Below are 18,281 nucleotides of genomic sequence, written 5' to 3' on the forward strand. Positions count from 1 at the left end.
CTCAATATTTTATCAGGTCGTTATATTTTAATCTGAAATTCCAGTGGGATTGTTTGTCAACTGTTTGATATTTAAAATGATTATTAGGAGGAGAAGTGAGGTTTTTTGGTTTGAAAGGTAGTGCTATGCACAGTTTTGAAAACATTTGGTTGATTTAAAGTTTTGTCTGGACCTCTAATGTGTACATATATATCTTTGCTCATCTGTAAATTGGAAAGTCGTTGGATTGTTACAGATATGAAATGAAGCTGATAGTACCATTATATTATATTATTTCCTTTATTTTATTGTCATAATTATGTTATTTTATTCAATGAGCTGTTTTACAATTTTTTCAAGAGATAATATTAGTACAGTGTAGTCAAAGTCAATATTAAAAAGGGTAAATTATTAGTTACATACTGAGAGATGTACTGTCTAGATCAAATTTTAACCAAATTTCTAAAAACACTTATCATAACTTCTACTCTTGAGAACTTGTATTTAAAGAGAGAGATATAAAGAACATTGAAGACTGTGATCTAAAGAAATAAATCTTATATCTCATCCTCTATGGTTGAGTTATCTAAGATTTCTATATATAAAAGAGTTTCAGACTATACTGTCTATGAGGAATATGGCTGATGCTGTTAATATATTTGACCATTCTTGCTACTAATAGAATACAGTACCTCTTTTCATAAAATATATCTATATTGTGTAATGTGTAGTGTTTCAGTCAAGTCAGTGTTTATCTTAGTCAGTTTAATTCTAGTTTTTAGTCCCATATTACGTATATATTGTATATTTTACAGTCTGTTGCAGGTTATTTAATAATATTGATCAGCATTCTTAGATGTTAGAGGTGAATTTTATATAGATTGAATACAGAGTGACTAAATAATGATATACCTTCATTAAAATCTAGTCAGTTTTATTTAAAAGGGTAATCATAGATTCACACAAGACAATTTAGTTCTTTTTGTCATGTATACTTGAAAAATTTAGTAGTACCATATTTATATAAATCTTTCTATATGGGTGGTACTTGTACATAATTAAATACATTTTGTTCCTGTTTGTGATTTTACTGGGTACATATCAGAATTGATTTTGAGTCGATCTCTGTAAGTTGTTTAAAACTAACATACTTATTTAATGTGAAACTGTTTTCTGGCAGGGCATAATGAAATAAACATACCAAATCAATATAACTTATAATCTTATATTTTATCACCTTTATTATATTTATAATTATTTAAAAGTTTATATTTAATGAAATATAATCTGTAGAGCTTAGAGCTGTGTCAGATACAATTCACTGTTCTTCAAATATTTGTGAACTATGGTAGTCACAAGTGTGTACCATTTGTACATGATTTGCACTGCCAATCAAGTGGTGCTGTGTTGTACCAGACACTCTGTGGCAGCCTTGATTAAGTTAAGAAGTACAGGACACAATTGTGTTGCTTGAATAATTGATTTAAATTGTACAAATATAATCATTTAGTATATCAATATGCAATATTTAAAGTTCTATGTTGAAAGTTGAATGTAATGTGATTTTGCAATTTTTAAGATTCATTGTAGTTTGAGTTTACCATTGTGCAATTTCAATACACATTCCATAAATATAACTGTACAATAAGTAATTATTTCAATTGATAGTCATTGTTTGGTCATTAATAGTAATTGTTTGTTATTGATAAAAATGTTTGTTATATATAGCAATCTTTGCTGTTATTGATAAAAATGTTTGTTATATATAGCATTCGTTGCTGTTATTGATAAAAATGTTTGTTATATATAGCATTCGTTGCTGTTATTGATAAAAATGTTTGTTATATATAGCATTCGTTGCTGTTATTGATAAAAATGTTTTTGCAATAGATTGTTATTGTTTGCACTTGATAACAAACATTCTTTTCATAGAAATTCTTTGTTATTTTATTGCTCCAAATTTTATCAATAAATTCAAATCTTTATTAAGGGAATTACAGGTACTTTCAATGGAATATGAACAGTAGGACGTAAAAGTCCATCCATTCAATTTATGAATTTAAAGAGACATACAGTGTAGGTTTCTCTAACTAATTGGTTTTTGAAGTTCATTAATATGTTTGCTCTGTTATAAAGAAATTGTTAATTTGAATTTAATATGATATATTTATGAAAAAGCTGAAACATAAACTGCTGATTTTGATGTATTTTTGATGAATTTTGATGTTGACACCAACTTGCCTAGAATGAGTATTACACTAGATTCAAAATGTATTTTATAATATTTGTTTACACATGTTACACTTTAATAAAACATTGTTAGTTTATTCAATAAAGGCGTTGACTTGAAATTTAATCTCTTACACATATTGCCACATTGGTTCAGATTTTGGTCTAGTTTTGCCTTGGTTAATAAATGATGTTCAGTTTATATGAATACTGTACTGCCCACGTAACAAATAAGACCATACCCCATTGCCCCTCCGGATATATAAATTTCCCTCATTGTACATTACATTGCTTTGCCTGTTTTGGTAAAAGCAAGCATAGAAAAGTAGTGCTAAGACTCCATGTCTACCATTTCATAAGGCTATCAGTTAACGTATATCAAACAAATGGCGAATTGCTGGTCAAAGGGAAAGAACTCTAATAAGCGATGTTTAATTATATTTGCTTGTGGTCTGTCGTCGCATTAATTGCAACGTAGATAACACCTCTGACATAGCTCTCAAAATTTGATATCGGAAAGTACACCGATTTTCAAAGCTGCAACCTTGGTGAGGATTTAATATCTGAAACGCGTGTCGGTTACATTAGCCGAGATCTTGTCAAGTTATCAGTTTAGCGCAGTAGTTTCCAACCTATTTCAGCCTATCACACCCCTGGAGCAATCACGTGGACCTTTCATACCGAAAAAATTTGTTTCATCCACATTTGCAGCATGTGATGTGAGGTTTTATTCCAACTCAAAATAAATTCTTCTCCTACACCAGTTGGCCACACCCCCGGGGGTGGAAACACCCAAGGTTGGGAACCAGGGCTTAGCAGGACAACAACTTGTACTGTCTGTTTTGAATGACTAACTTTTTCTGCAAATAACACGAATTATCAATCGTTCGGGTAGTTGATTTCTGTGTATTGACTTCTGACTGTGAATACAATAGAGTGAGAAAATAAACTGACAAGCAAAAGAAAGTTTTCTCTTTAAAAATCGTTGTATAAAAAGCAAAAAAGCTGGTACAGGTTTGAACCCCAGCAGCAAACATTTGCCTGAATGCAACGTTATCATGACCACAATGCAGATAATCGAACGCAACTCTCCAAATCGTGCATGCATAAAAACGTGCAAAACGCGATTTTGCGTATAAATACCGAAATTGGACAGAACAGGCATTCAGTAAGAGAAAAACCACCAAAAGTATGCTAAGACTTGCACAAGCACAACGAGATAGAGCGGTATGGCCAATATGAGGGCTTCTCAACGACAGAAAGCTAGAACCTTCAACTGCTCCCAGACCACCATCAGCAATTTGATAATCCGGCTCCAACAGACAGGACAGATCCAAGACTGACAAAGATCTGAAGACCGAGGGTGACAACACCGACCGACGACCGCTACATCCGGAGGATTCATCTTCAGATGGGTGACGGCGGCGTCGACGGCAGCCGAACAGTCCTTCGAAGACTTCGTTCAGGTGGTATACGAGCCTATCGACCCTTCCGTGGAATGGCGTTGACCCGTCAACGCAGACTACAATGGGCACGAACTGTACGCCGGTGGCAGCGACGTGATTGGGCGAGGGTGCTCTTAACGGATGAAAGTCGATTCTGTCTGTTCAGGAACGATGGCAGGGTTCGAGTTTTTCGACGAAGGAGAGCGCGACTGGCGCCAAACTGCATCACAGAAGTTCACCCGTTTGGAGGTGGAGGCGTCATGGTATGGGGTGGAACAGGATTCCTGTTGACGTTATCCGCCGCCTGACGACGTTATTGATGACGTTTTGCCTGACTAATGGAATAATCTCTTTATGCACTTTTGCAATGAACTCTGGTTTGTGTAATTTTTAATTTTGACCCCTTGACTCTTCCTTTGTGTATTGCGGAGAATTGAATATCGGTATTACAATGAATTTTCATTCTAATTTAAGGAAATTGATTTCTGTTTATAAATCAATCATCATATATCTCACATTTGCCTTTGTCTTTGGTGTGTGGCCAAATGAAGTCGGTGAAAACTTTCTTTTGCCTGTCAGTTTACTTTATTCAAACTAACAACAATATTATGATTTATTATTATATTATACATTAGTGATTACAATATGAAATGATGAAAAAGTGCATTTTCCACATTTTTTTCTTAATTATGCTTTGATAGAGATTTAAGCTACACAACATCGTTGTATACAATGTTATAAGGTACGCAAGATCGTTTAGTAACTATTCTGCATGGATAAAAGCAGCTAGATCGAATATCGGAAATATTCAATGTTTTTGGCATAAGGTGTACAAAACGACAAATTTGCATAAAATAGAGAAAAAGTCTTAAAAGAACTCAAAAAGTCTAATTTCACTAATCTGAGACGTCACCTAGTCCTAGAACTCACTATTTAATATCTTTAATTTTGTTCATAATTTAAATCAAACTTACAATGAGTTAAATATGTAAAACTACAATCAAAGTCAAATTACAAATCTAGAATTTCGTTTCGTTGTTTTTCTGCTCCAACTGTCATTCACGATCTGACGAAATTGTTAGCGTCTTATGTTCTGGATCATTTTATATTTAAACTAATCAAATACATTGTTCCAAATTAATCTGTTCTTTTTTTTGTGGGAAATTCTTAGATGTCCATTGTTAAACATTGGCCTGTATTTTCAGTCCACTTTTAATTGTGTTTTTCATAAAAAAAAAATTAATAAAAAATAAACAATAACTGTTTATGTGATTGGGTCTAAATTTAACAGAACTCGAATTTAAGAAGAATATCATCAGATCATATATGACGAGTGTACAGACCTGCTGAAAAAACTCAAGGAAAACATTCAGATTTACATTCTAATCAGATTGTACACGCTTGTTTATATATATAGTGTTATAATATGTCTATAAATCACTTGTTTTACAAGCATGATCAACTTGTTCTGGTACGGGTAGATGATCTTCAAATGGTGGCGTATTACTCATTTCATCTCGTACCTAAAACACAACAATATAGCTTCGGACTTTTAATTCCATTAAGATTTTGTATCCACTATGATTATTATTGTGATTTCCTTCATTGTACACAGAATGACGTTCCGTTCGTATCTATTCATTTAAGATTATTTTTGTGATGGGTGTGAATTCAAAAAATCATCAGAAAACTAAAATAAGTGAAGTCTTGTCAATTATTTTTCTAGATCTTTTTTCCGATGAATCAAGTAAATTACTAAATTACTAAGTTGATACAGAAAATATGAAACGACATACCTCTTCCGTTCTTTTAAAGACTCGGATTAAATTTTCACCAGCTAACTTTTTCAGATCTGGTTCTGTCCAACCTCTATTCAGTAGTTCGGCGAACAAAGCTGGGTATGTAGAGACATCTTCTAAACCCTCGGGTACTCTGTTGATAGAGTGTTATTTTAACATCGAATTGGCATCGAATGATTTGGTCTGTACAATATTCTCCATGTACTCGATTTTAAACATTTCAACTAACATGATCAGGGAAAATTTTGCGTACAATCGATACAATCGATGACGATGCAACAGTCGAAGAACCTTAACATGCAGATCTGAAACCTTGAAACTTGTTCATCCGAACAACAATCGTTTTGTCAAACCCGTCTTACATGATTGACACAAGAAAACCAAATGAAAACCACAAAAGTACTATTTGAATCAGAACACCAGAATAAGAAGACTATCCAGGAATTTCTTTGTGGTACCAAGATTCAATGATTTCAATGTTTCTTATGTTCAATTTGCGATAGTCAGACAATTTGAATAAATAGATTTATACCGTTCCACTCCGTCATAATCAGCACCTATACCAACATAGTCTACACCAATCAGAGTCTTAATATAATCTATATGATCTGAAAATACAATAATGTTGATTATAAAACGGTGTACATGTATATCAATATGTTACAAACATTTCAATGGCGTATTTAAGCGGTAATGTTTGGATTCCCAAAGTTAGATGCATTCTCCGGCTTAAAACAGTTTCCATGGAGACTCCCAACCATGACTAGTGGCCTCTAAAATTCACACAAGTACTCTGCCTCAAACCCCCGTCAATAAAATCCTCGCTACGCCGCCGCTTGTAAAATTGCATATTTACAATCTAATCCAGGACCAGATTTTAATAGGAAATTTTCTTTTAAAATTTGTGGTTATTTCAACCCGAATATGAATTTTAAAAGTGCGACAAAAACATGATTGAGGCAACAAGTTCTTAGATAAACATGCAGTAAATATCCTCTTGTGACACGACATGTACGACTTGTCGGACTTGCAAATAGTCACCTACCTGCGACTTGAGATAAAGTTGCTTTCGGTTGCAAGTTTGGAGTACAATTTATATAGTCACTATAAAAATTCACCATTACAACACCTTTATTTTCTTTCTATAAAAAGATGGATTACACTTTCAAAGACAATTCCAATTCTTGTAGATTCTTTATATTAAAGTAGTTGTTATTAAACCCTTCATTGGTTCACAGTCATCTTAGACATTGTCCGAGTGGAAAGTGGACATGCATTAAATAAATATTGTACATATATCGTAAACGGTCAAAATTGATAAAGCTAGACTAAGTAACAGATTACGTGTCTTTGTTAGTTGAGAGTATATGGAGACTAAGATAATCATAGCTTATAACCACTCACTGTTTTCTCCAGAACATCATTTCGAACGTTTCTGTTATGATTACATTTCTCATAAGCTGATGAATGACTGAATATAATTGGAGCTTTGGTCACTTCTAAAGCATCTAACATGGTTTTCCGAGAGACATGTGATAAATCTACCAACATTCCCAACCTATTCATCTCTTTTATAACCGTCTGAAAAATAACGATTAAAATCTATACCAAAATAGTGCTTCATTATAATCTTGGTAAGTATTGAAAATCACGAGAAAAATCACAAAACATCTCTTTTTCCTTCCGAAGTCAGTGGTTCCAGTAATTTCAAAAAGGACAGTTGACCAGATCATGATTTATTTTTACAAATAACATTCAAGTTAATTGGTTTCTGAAAGCGTTACTGATTCAATAGTAGTTATAAACCCCTGAAAAAATAGAATGAATCTAAAGAAATCACCTTTCCAAAATCTGTCAAACCATTAACTGAGGTATCAGTGTTATTGTCTTCATCAATTTTCCAGTTATCGGCCCTGAAAATAGTTGATTATTATCAGAATTTAATTTAAAATAGATCTACATCAATATCTTCATTCTACAAATGCTGTGGGAAGATATTCTCAATCTCTTCCTTTGGATTCCGTTCTGTCACGTAATAAAAAAAAAGTGCCAATGAAAAATGCGTTGTTCTATATTATAATCCAATTAACTCCGCAGTAAAATGTGATGTTTTGGTTTGTAAAATCAACCTGGACTCTAATAATTACTCTGCAATCATGTCAAGCGGTTTATGTGTGTCTTTATTCCATCATTTTCACACAAATCTTCAAAACTCCTATGAATTGAAATGCCCGATGATTTATAGCCGAAAAATGAGTTATGGTGTGTTCTTTAAGGGAAAATCGTCGACAATCTTCTCGCTACGAACGATCGTGAAAGTATATGCAAGGTAACCAAGATATTTCGACCCTTCTTTCACGGTCCGGGGTTTCAATAAATTGAATATTTACCAGGGTGTGTTACAGCTGTGAGTTACAGTCATATATCTCACTCCCAGATCATAAAACATTCTCAAATTCCCTAAACTACTCTGTATGGAATGTCCACCTTCTAAACCAACCAAACTGGCAAACTTACCGGCATCGAACGCGTCAAGTATTCCTGGAAGAAAGCCAAAACAAGGTTAAATGTGACAACTAAACTTGAATAGATTTGAATAAATAAATAAATTATATAAGTAAACATGAATATGCATCTCGCTGTACATTTTTACATCATAGTATCAACTTTTATCAATCCCGTTTAGTGAAGCAATTCTTTCGCTGTATCAAATGATATGGAATTTGAAAGTTGTGCTGATTGACAAACTAGTCGACTTTAGTCGAAATTTGGATTTTTCTAATCCCATTTGATCCTTACAAAATATTGATATGCATGATTAATCTGGAATATGTACGAACTCTTTCTAACAACAAATCAGAAATAACAAATGTTATATTCAGACAGTACTCACCTTGCGCGGATGTGACAAATCTAAATTCATTTGGATACTTTGCATTAAATCTCTTGATAGTGTCCATCTGATCCAGGGATATCCGAACTGAATCTTTATATTGAGATGAACATGGTACATACAGTGCCCAGAACTAAAATAAAATGTAATAAGAAAATGCCACGTCTTTAACACTAATGGTTTGATAGATACTCGTATTTATAAACTAAACTGTCGTTATTTCCGATTGGTCTATTACCTGTTAGGTTTATAATACCACCCAGCTATAGACATATTGGTATTTCATAACGAAACACAAACCTGAGCTTTTAGTTTACCCGCCTTTATTCTGGGTATATCGGTATGTGTAGGTGTCCAGATGCCTTGTAATGATTGGTCTAAATTGATACTGTTTACACTATTATTAGCCTGATTTCTGTACTGCCATGCTAAATCATTATGCCTGTAAGCAATAAAATACACAAAGTAAATGGTTTTGTAAATTATACAATCTGATGCACGCTAAGTGTCGCTTTATAGTTTCATCTATGAGAAAACAAGTATAGGAAGAGTGAGGGCAACTCTCATGGGTTGGTTTTGAATTAGTATTCTATCGGTAATTAGACATTTCGGTGAAGAAACCCACTGGTCTGAGGGGCTGTTTAGTGCACCCCTGGTTCCATCCGAATAAACTAAGCACACCCCCTATTTCTGTCCATCTGGAAGGGATATTCCGGCATTTGACAACAGTTCCAATAGTACTCATTGGGCAGCTTGTTCATAATATAAACATTATCAAACTATATATGAAGTTATCAAAAGATCAAAATTTTAATGTGCGTCACAAAAAACTTATTGACATACTATAATATAATATAAGTTGTAATGGGTTGCAACTGAAAAAGGTTTTAAATTTATACCTAACCTCGTTTAGAATGTCTCCTAAAAAGGAACCTAAATGGGGGTAATCTTGCCGATGGAATCAAAGACCGACGTTCCATTTGGCTACTAATTGAGCAATTTACACGTTTTGGAGGGAGGAAGGTTATTTTTATTAATATAGCCACTTCAGTTGGGTTCTAACGACAGGGCGTTCATCAAATTAACCTTATGATCTAACTCGATGACTCCTGCTTTAACCAATCAAATGTCTACCTTCTCAAACGCTGACATTTTGTGACGCTGTGTTTATCAGGTTAGACCAAAAAGATTAATTTGACGAAAGTTCCAGATGGCTGTCGTTAGACACTAACTGAAGTGGCTACATGTCAAATAAAGCTTATAAAGAACTAAACTTTAAGATTCATTAATAATTATTGTACAATATCATATTTTGTACAAACTAAATCTTTACTGAAAAAGGGGGCTATTTAGGCGAAACATGTACATTGTACCTAGCATATACTATGTGAATAAAACAATATATTTTAAAAAGATATCACCTTATCAGAGACATAAGATATAAAACAGATACCATAAATATTACTTGGGACTTTTGTGCGTGAAAATCAGCAAAATAGTATTTTGCCTGTTGATTCAAGGTTGTATTATTCATGCATTAAACTGACGGATGACTCTAATCTCTTTCTTAATATGAACTGACCCATTAAATCAATGTCATGAAAATACAACCTAATTTAACAGAGGTTGGTGTAAACCCAATGAATACACTTAGTGAGAATACCTTGAAACCAACTGACGTCAACATGAACGCTACCAGTATTTTTTTTATCTTTTAATATTTCTTATATTTCTATACATATATCAATACAAATGTTGAATAATATTATATATATAATAATGGACTGGTAAATATTGACATAATATACCATCTCATTTAAACCATAACAAACTTGTTCTACCAGTGCCGGGTTCCATTAATCCGCCTATGCTATTTCACCGTATAAAAGCCCATATCAGTGTATATACGGGTAGCGGTTCGATCTATTGTGACAGTGGCAATTTTCAGCACTCGAAGTATGTTTTTTTTGTAATTTTTGAAATTGTGGAATCTTATAATTACAATATTACTCATTTAACATATCTCTGTTTTTCTCAACAATATATCATGCTGTTCCTAACCTGAAGTATTGGGAGTGTGGCAAACTTTTGTTCGATATCTATATGGTTTTAGGCTTTCTGGTGCATGTTTTTCAATACGAAGGACGTGTAACAGCCACAACCATATCTAGTCCGGTTGGGAACTTGGGAGAGGGGCGGGGGGGGGGGGGGATTATGATTGTTCTGACTGCCCATTGCTTTTTAAGGGATGTGAAGGGTTTTAATTGTCTCTGTCAGCTTGTGAATAAGAAAAGACCATTGCTTTAGAGGGATGTTTGCATATTTAACGGCAACTCAAGCCAAAGCATTTTGTATAATTTCCTTTCAATTTCGGGCTGATGAAGATAAGACTCAACATGCAGTGTGCACTGCCCAGGCAGCAGCATTAGAACAGTCTTTTTGATTTCCACATGTCAGTAGATATTTTGCATGTGAAGACATGATGGCTCACAACCATCGTGAATGATTTCATTGGTGACCCTGACAATTTCTATATTTCAGAGTAATTTTTGTAACAAAAATGGTGTCAGTATTTTATAGTCAAAAGGTTTCAATCATAACCACATTAAATATTATACCGACGTGACTGGAAATAAAAGAGCTCATACAACGGACGTCATAAATATGCAAAATAAAGCTATAGAGATACCATATTCGTTTTACTTTTAAAGTATAATAATCACAAATTCAACATTCATTTCAAATCATACTTTTACGATCGAGACCACCGGATAGCTCCTTGTGGAATTTCCAAAAGTAGCCCCCGTTTCACACATGGCTTGTCCAACTGCAAGAATCAACCCCTCTCTTCCAAGAAATAATATAATGTGCTGTTAAGAATAAACGTTTTGTCAGAAAAACGATGACAGCGAAAAAATATCCAAATAAATACATACGATGACTTGACAAAACTACAAACATACCCGTCAATCAGAGGATACTCATCCAAAACTCGTTTTGCTCTGGCTAAAGTAGTACTGGTATCCCTCTTGGATAATGGCACTCCGACTGCAACACCAATAATTACGGCGAGCACTACGACTCCGATTAGTCCACCAATTAATAATCTTTTCCCAGTACAAAAATCTTCAGATATAAATTTACCCATTCCAGTTCTTTTTATCTCAGACAATTACCACAAATATAAAGAAAATTTAAAAATCTATAGTCAGCATTTATAAATTGTCAGTAAAATCCACTTGAAACACACAAATATTGGTGTATAGTATACTTATAATGTGCTTGCTATCTTATGAATGTGCCAGAGAATTTCAAACTGGTCATATACCTGGCGTATACTAAATATATCGAATTAACATTATATATACGTGTACTCGAGACTACAAAGTCGTTAATAAATACCCGAATATCCAGTAATATGTATAAAAAGCCACCTCATCCTCTTTCAGTAAAAAACTCGAGTCCTTTATTTGATTCGGAGTCGTTAACCGTAGACATGTAAACATTGAATACATGTATAATGATATAGTCAAGTTTTGGTGATACCTATCTCAGCTAGAGATTGTTATTGTTTAATGTTATATTAATTTTTGTCTAAAGATTATAAATTGGACGTCATATATATTTTCGTCCTACTTTTATACGCCTTATTCAGGTTAGCTACAAGCAACACCATGCAATGTGTTATTAAGTTTAACTGCATGCACAAACTCTGGCATACGGGGTTCGATTTATTGTTCACATGAACGAGTTGACTCATTTTCCACGCGAGCTTCTCTGGTCTGCGTTACTTATGGCGAAACTTGGTCGAAAATCGTGAGACTTTGTTGAGAATGAACCAAGGACCTCCATGATGATGGATATTAATTCAATTATACAACTCCCTGGGCCAATATTTATCAGCCTAATCAATACGTAACAAGAAAGGGGAAACACACCGGATTGAACCTCAGATCTCAAGGCTGAATTTAGCAACTAGATTTAATGTTGAATTACATCATCACATTTTGTCTGTCAAGTTATGTTAAAGAAGAGATCAGGCTTTCGCAATAGGCATGCAGTATTGTTTTCTCATCATGTTCTGTTCTTCCACAGAAATCTGGCGTGTATTAACATCTGGACAACCAGAGCTGGTATAAACATCTGGGAGAATAAAGTCTTCAACGTGTTCACAATGATGTAATGTCATCAGTTCAAACATAAACTATGGCCAATAAATTATTATCTCAGTATGCTGGTGTTTAAATTGTCTGTATCATAGTTTAAAGAAGGTATTTGAGTAAAATCATATACTGGTTGATATAGTATATGCCTGGTTTACGACTGTTGTTCAACAATGTTTTTGAGCAGAGTTATTAGATTTTGCATTCACAGTCATATTTATTTTTTTTAGAAAAAAAACATTCCATACCCAAAATATTATTGTCCAATATGAACGGTCGGACAACTATGTAGCACAAGCTGTATTAATTTTAAGTCAATTTGTAGTTCTTTTCAGCATCAAGCTACCTACCCATCTTCAACAAACAAATCTAACATGGATTGTCCACGTTACGGAGAACTACAGAAGTACTTTTCTGTATTAAGAGTGTGCAAATAATATATTTGAATGCCAGTGAATGTAGTAGCAATTGGTTTGTGATAAGTTTTTATTATCAGAAGTACGAACTGTATGATAAGATACCAATAAATAGTATAGTTATATCTATGGTACTAGTAGTGGGTAATCTTGTAGTACATAAAATAACATACATGTACATTCATTGAGTATATTTCACAGTAAAATAACGTGGGTCAAGGTCGACATCTATATCTATTATACATTAACATAATTATTTAGATGCAACCATGTTTGACACTTCTGGCATATTTAAACTGAACACAAACTGTTTTGGAAGAGATCATTGAGCAGTAAATTGATTTCGGTGTAGAAGTAGAAGAACACTTATTTACAGCGACGGGGCAAAATAATTGCTTAACTAGGCAGAAAGTCCGTAGCACTTTTATAAAGTAGGGTAAATATTTTAAACGATATTATCTCTAAAAAAGGGAACTATTTCGGTTCGTCTCTGGGTCATTGATTCGATTGATCCACTCGCGAGAGTGCTTAAGATATTTTCACTGGTTTTCACTTTGTTGATGTTGCAGATAGTATCGATTAACACAGAATAAGACTGGGTTAGGTAAAGACTGGGTTAGGTAAAGACTGGGTTAGGTGAAAACTGGGTCAGGTAAAGACAAGGAAAGGTAAAGACTGGGTTAGGTAAAGACTGGGTTAGGTTAAGACTGGGACAGAGAAGCGAGGGCGTAAAACAGTGATTGATATAAATTTATTCTGATAATATAAACTAAACAACAGCAATAATAAATAGTTATAATATAAAAACACTAAATAAACTTATATAATAAAAACAATATGACTTTAATTACTATAAACTAATGGTTACTAATGCTCATATCAAGGTTGTCCAACGAAATAGACGCAAAAGTCTAGCTGATTTCAACAATAAAAATGTTATTCTAAACGTCACCCCAAATTCTCAAAAAATCTTTTTTTTATGCAATTGAGGAAGTGGCAGTGCCAATAATTCATAGATTTTTGTTTTGATCTCGTTCAAATTGGGAGGAGAAATGGTACTTAGAGCTTGCTTGGGTACGAAGAGTATAAAAGGTTGGTAACAGGGGTTATAGATTTTTAGTGTCATGATGTATTGTGAGCACCAATCTGAGCAGTTAAATTGTAGGATGCACGAAGTGATTTTATTGGACACCCCTTTTAAAATGGCAAATATTGAAAAGTTATAATAGGGAAACTAGGAACAAGAGTTAAAAAATAGGAAATGTAACGAACAAAACTCAAAAAAAGACTATCATGGTATTGAAATTATCAAAACGCCATTCTATGAGATTTATAACAGATGATTACAATACATAACCTATTGCATTTCGTTTAGGCGTAATATTAGTGTTCAATATGGAAGTTAATCCGGGATGACAAGAATATGGCCAACTTAATTACTCTTTACATGAATGAATAAGAATAATCCCAAGTATGAGAGTGGCGGTAATCAAATAATCATCGGCCCTGTAACACTCCGAGTCTCATTCAGAGTGCCCATATATGACTACAGACATTCAAAGATATGCCTAAGGCTAGGATAAATTCGTAAGATATAACTGTACTTGAAGATAAAGCCATAATCAAACAATATTTAATTAAGATAAACAAATAGTATCTGAGAAAGAAAACATACATTGTATAAATAATAGGTGATTACACATAACCAAATAAACAAAAGAAAGATTTATATTACATAGTACATGATAATACAATTCTTATGATTATGTTCTCGATATCAATTTAATCAATTAAAATAGGTAAAGATATGAGAAACAAAATCCCAGAAATGTGCTATATTTCATTACAGAGAACACTGTTAATAATTATAAAGGCGACACTTTCCATATTTATTCTGGTCTACCCAAACTAAATTCAGTGGATGCATTTATGACAAAGAGAAAGAGAAAGAGAATAAACGCTTAACCTGTAAGTTGTGTCATAAACAGCACAGTTAACCGGACTCGTCGAATATAGGATGCTCTAAATTGCCGGTGGTTCAAGAAGGCGTTAGAAATCGTTATTCTATTGCTACCTGCAAATTGATTTATTTGGAAGTTAAATAATGCTCTTTAACCTTATTTCCTGAACCCCTCACTTTCAGTCTCTCAAAATAACCATGACCTTACCAACCAATTTCAGACTTGCTATACTTCATCCCCCTGCATATTAATAAAAGTAAACAGTCAATAGCATTAGAATTTCTGGTTCCATGTAGCCTGTTCCCAGAGAGATCTGACTGCTTCGCGTAGCTGGTGACAGAAAGTCCAGGCTAAAGGAACAAAAAATGATTTTCCAAGAAGTTCCCAAGTACCCAAGATTCTAATCCAGTGCAGTGCGTCACATTCTACTTCTGATGTACATTGGGTAAAACCCTGATTCAACAGCAACAATTCCTTCGGTAAATACATGGACAGAGTAAGAAAGCTAACAAGACAGATATCAGACGGTGCTTGCAACCGTTCTCCAGCAGCGTCCAAAACCAACTCATCTCGTCGTATCAGGTACATTACAAACGCAACCAGAAACGTAATGAATATCCCGATGCATTGAGGAACAAAGCTAGTGACGATTACTGCTTTTCTCGCCGTCTCACTCGGGAAGTAGAGGGTACATTTTCGTTCATCGACTCCAGCGACTAACTGTGGTACCAGAATAACCACTGTTAGAACCCATGGTGTAACAGCGATTGAAATGGCCATTCCTATTTTTTGACTGAGATCACAATAATAATATGAAGTTATTCTTAAAATATAGTTGATGTTGATTAATAAAACAGCCCAGGTCGTTACCGAGGGAACAATTATCGTACTTAACGCTTGGAGCGACATTTGTGTAGAACATCCGTGAAGGAACTTCCTGTTGACCCCGAGGTCAGCAATCAAAGGGCAGACAACTAATCCCATAACTAGGTCAGCAATGGCGGCACTGAACATCAGCATGTGTTTAACAGATGCCCGTAGTTTCCAGTAGCAGGGGATTAATACCAGGAGAATAACGTTGAACAATATGATTAGAATACTCCATACTACTAACAGGGCTATCATTGTGTTATCTTTATCTACTGCCTCATTCCTCTGATAGTTTTCATCTTGGTACACTTGTTTAGTTCTGGTTGGACCAAGAGCCATGTACATCTGAAAATAAATAACGACCAAACTTAGAATCAATGATATTAAAGATCATATTTAGTTGCAGTATTTGATGTACCAAGATACACTACATGCGTATATTAAATGAATAGAGTTTTGCGTCCTACTTTTCTGCACCATGTGGGCAAATGAAGACAGACAACGCAATGTAGGATTAAATGAGAGAAATTTACCAGGACAGAGGCATAAGCCTGCTCTTTTTCGATTTCCATCTGTCGAAGGATCTTTAAAAATCTGTAAAAAAGGCACACGAGGCTTAGTTTTATTGTCCTATACAAAAGATTAGACGCTTTTTCCATGTCCCATTTCCATATTACGTGCATCAACGAGTGTCTGGAGAAACTATTTATGATGTGAACTGGAAAATAATTCACCTCGTGCTTTCACCTTTAGAAGGTTCGGACAGGTCCCAAATGAATTATTCTTAATGTATCTCTTATAAACCATTAAAAACATGTAGTGGTCTAGTAAGGGTCAGTATGTTTTGTTTACGTTAATCAGAAAAATATATATTTTAAATAAGGAGTATTGAGGAGACTCCTCTCACTTCAGTGTACTTAATAATGTAACCTTATTATCTTATCCAAATGTCATGTGAAATATAATCATAATAATTATCATTAAAGGTTTTGTTCGTATCGATTGCAAATCGCTCTCTCAACAAGGTAATGACTCAAGCCATCCCTAGTATAGTCTATCTATGAAGCACCAACTTTTAACTTATTCAACGATCTGCAACGACTCTAATAGGATTCTATGATTATCAACACCATTCTCTCAACAAGAATTACTTGGCACATTACTCAAGAGTTTTATAAATAGAACGGAGGTTTATAAATAGCTTACAGATGTCAAAAAACTCGTTGATTTACAAGAAAACAACTCATTTATTGCCTGTTTTACTTACCTCATTTTTCTACAAATAGCTAATTATAGTGTAGGTGCAAATATTATTGATTTGTATTATTTAGCAAGAACTGAACCATACATTAGGCTACTTCTTGGATGTTTTATTTGACTGAATTATAACCTCTGCGATATCGGGCAAAACGATTTTTTTTAAAGAGAATGCTATTCGTCTTTGATCAAATAAAACATTTTTTCTTTTAATACTCCTAACAGGATCTTTGACCGACTACATTACCACCTTCCCCTATAAATCTTTACTATTTTGTGATTTTCTCTTGGGTTTCCCTTGTAATCTTTTCATTTCGGAGAATATAGCCTGAATAGAAACACTTAAATTATACTGGACTGGACTGAAAAGCGTATAGGCTACTCATTCAATGCGTTAGTCATTATGCAGCAAGAGATTCGCAAGACGTCAATGCAAGCAATGTAGATCTATCTGTAGAATATGTTATTTTATCTCAAAATATATTTCATATCCAACATGCGTGAATTGAGAGTTGATATAAAAGTTATTAACATTTAGAGACTGTAATACCACAAGTGGTTAATATACCGCTTTTAGCTGTTTTTAGATATGCTTGAATATAGTGTCATATTTTCGTTAGCAATAAGGGATGCAGAAGGGGACCAGAACACTCGTGTTGTATTCAGCCAAAACAACCATTTCAAGCTTGTTTGTCTTTTCTACAAAGTGCTTCATTCACAGTCAATTCATTCTAATATTTCGCATTTTGTTTATTGAAATGCATGTAAGATGAATTCTTGCATACGCGAAACAAGCTGTAAGAATTGCGCTATCAGAAACATCTGAAGGTCGTATAATATCCGTTTATGTAACTATATTCTACACTGAACACAAGATACTATCAACCGTGAATAAAGCAATCCTTCATTTCTCATAAAATATTTTACACTTGCTCAAATATTTGGTTAGAATCTTATACATATTGACAAAATCCTTCAACGAGCTTCTTCAATATATTTATAAGTTGTGATAACCTTGGCAACCAACTTATCTTCCATATTAAATAACTTTTCTAATATCACAAACTTTTTAGTATCATACACTCACCTGAACGGCTGACGAAGGTTGATTACCCATGACGTGACTCTGATTGTGTTTACTAATACGAAATAGAAAGAAATATCCAAATACGAAACGAAGCTAATATTTTTCAAACCAAAAATTGGTGAAACCACTGACTATATCGTTTTTAATAATGGCGTAGAATATATTTATTTATAGAATATTCT

At 33.9% G+C, this 18,281-nt stretch overlaps 2 protein-coding genes across 2 annotated transcripts; both read right to left on the reverse strand.

The window, feature by feature from the left end:
- Nucleotides 1-5,092: 5,092 nt before the first annotated feature.
- LOTGIDRAFT_200091 (hypothetical protein) lies at nucleotides 5,093-11,852 on the reverse strand (the record flags this gene model as incomplete). Its single annotated transcript, XM_009049316.1, has 10 exons — nucleotides 11,309-11,852; nucleotides 8,646-8,787; nucleotides 8,346-8,478; nucleotides 7,843-7,993; nucleotides 7,293-7,365; nucleotides 6,857-7,033; nucleotides 6,498-6,594; nucleotides 5,985-6,060; nucleotides 5,450-5,585; nucleotides 5,093-5,176 (listed from the first exon to the last, which is right to left on the reverse strand). Coding segments are annotated over exons 1-10 (1,254 nt in total), but the record flags the coding sequence as incomplete, so codon positions are not given.
- Nucleotides 11,853-15,158: 3,306 nt separating this feature from the next.
- On the reverse strand, nucleotides 15,159-17,027 carry LOTGIDRAFT_238171 (hypothetical protein; the record flags this gene model as incomplete). Its single annotated transcript, XM_009049317.1, has 3 exons — nucleotides 15,159-16,100; nucleotides 16,289-16,349; nucleotides 17,023-17,027. The coding sequence occupies 3 exons, from the start codon at nucleotides 17,025-17,027 to the stop codon at nucleotides 15,159-15,161; spliced, it is 1,008 nt and encodes a 335-aa protein (XP_009047565.1).
- Nucleotides 17,028-18,281: the final 1,254 nt, after the last annotated feature.

The sequence above is a fragment of the Lottia gigantea genome, assembly GCF_000327385.1.
Source record: "Lottia gigantea unplaced genomic scaffold LOTGIsca_133, whole genome shotgun sequence".
NCBI classification, from domain to species: Eukaryota; Metazoa; Mollusca; class Gastropoda; family Lottiidae; genus Lottia; species Lottia gigantea.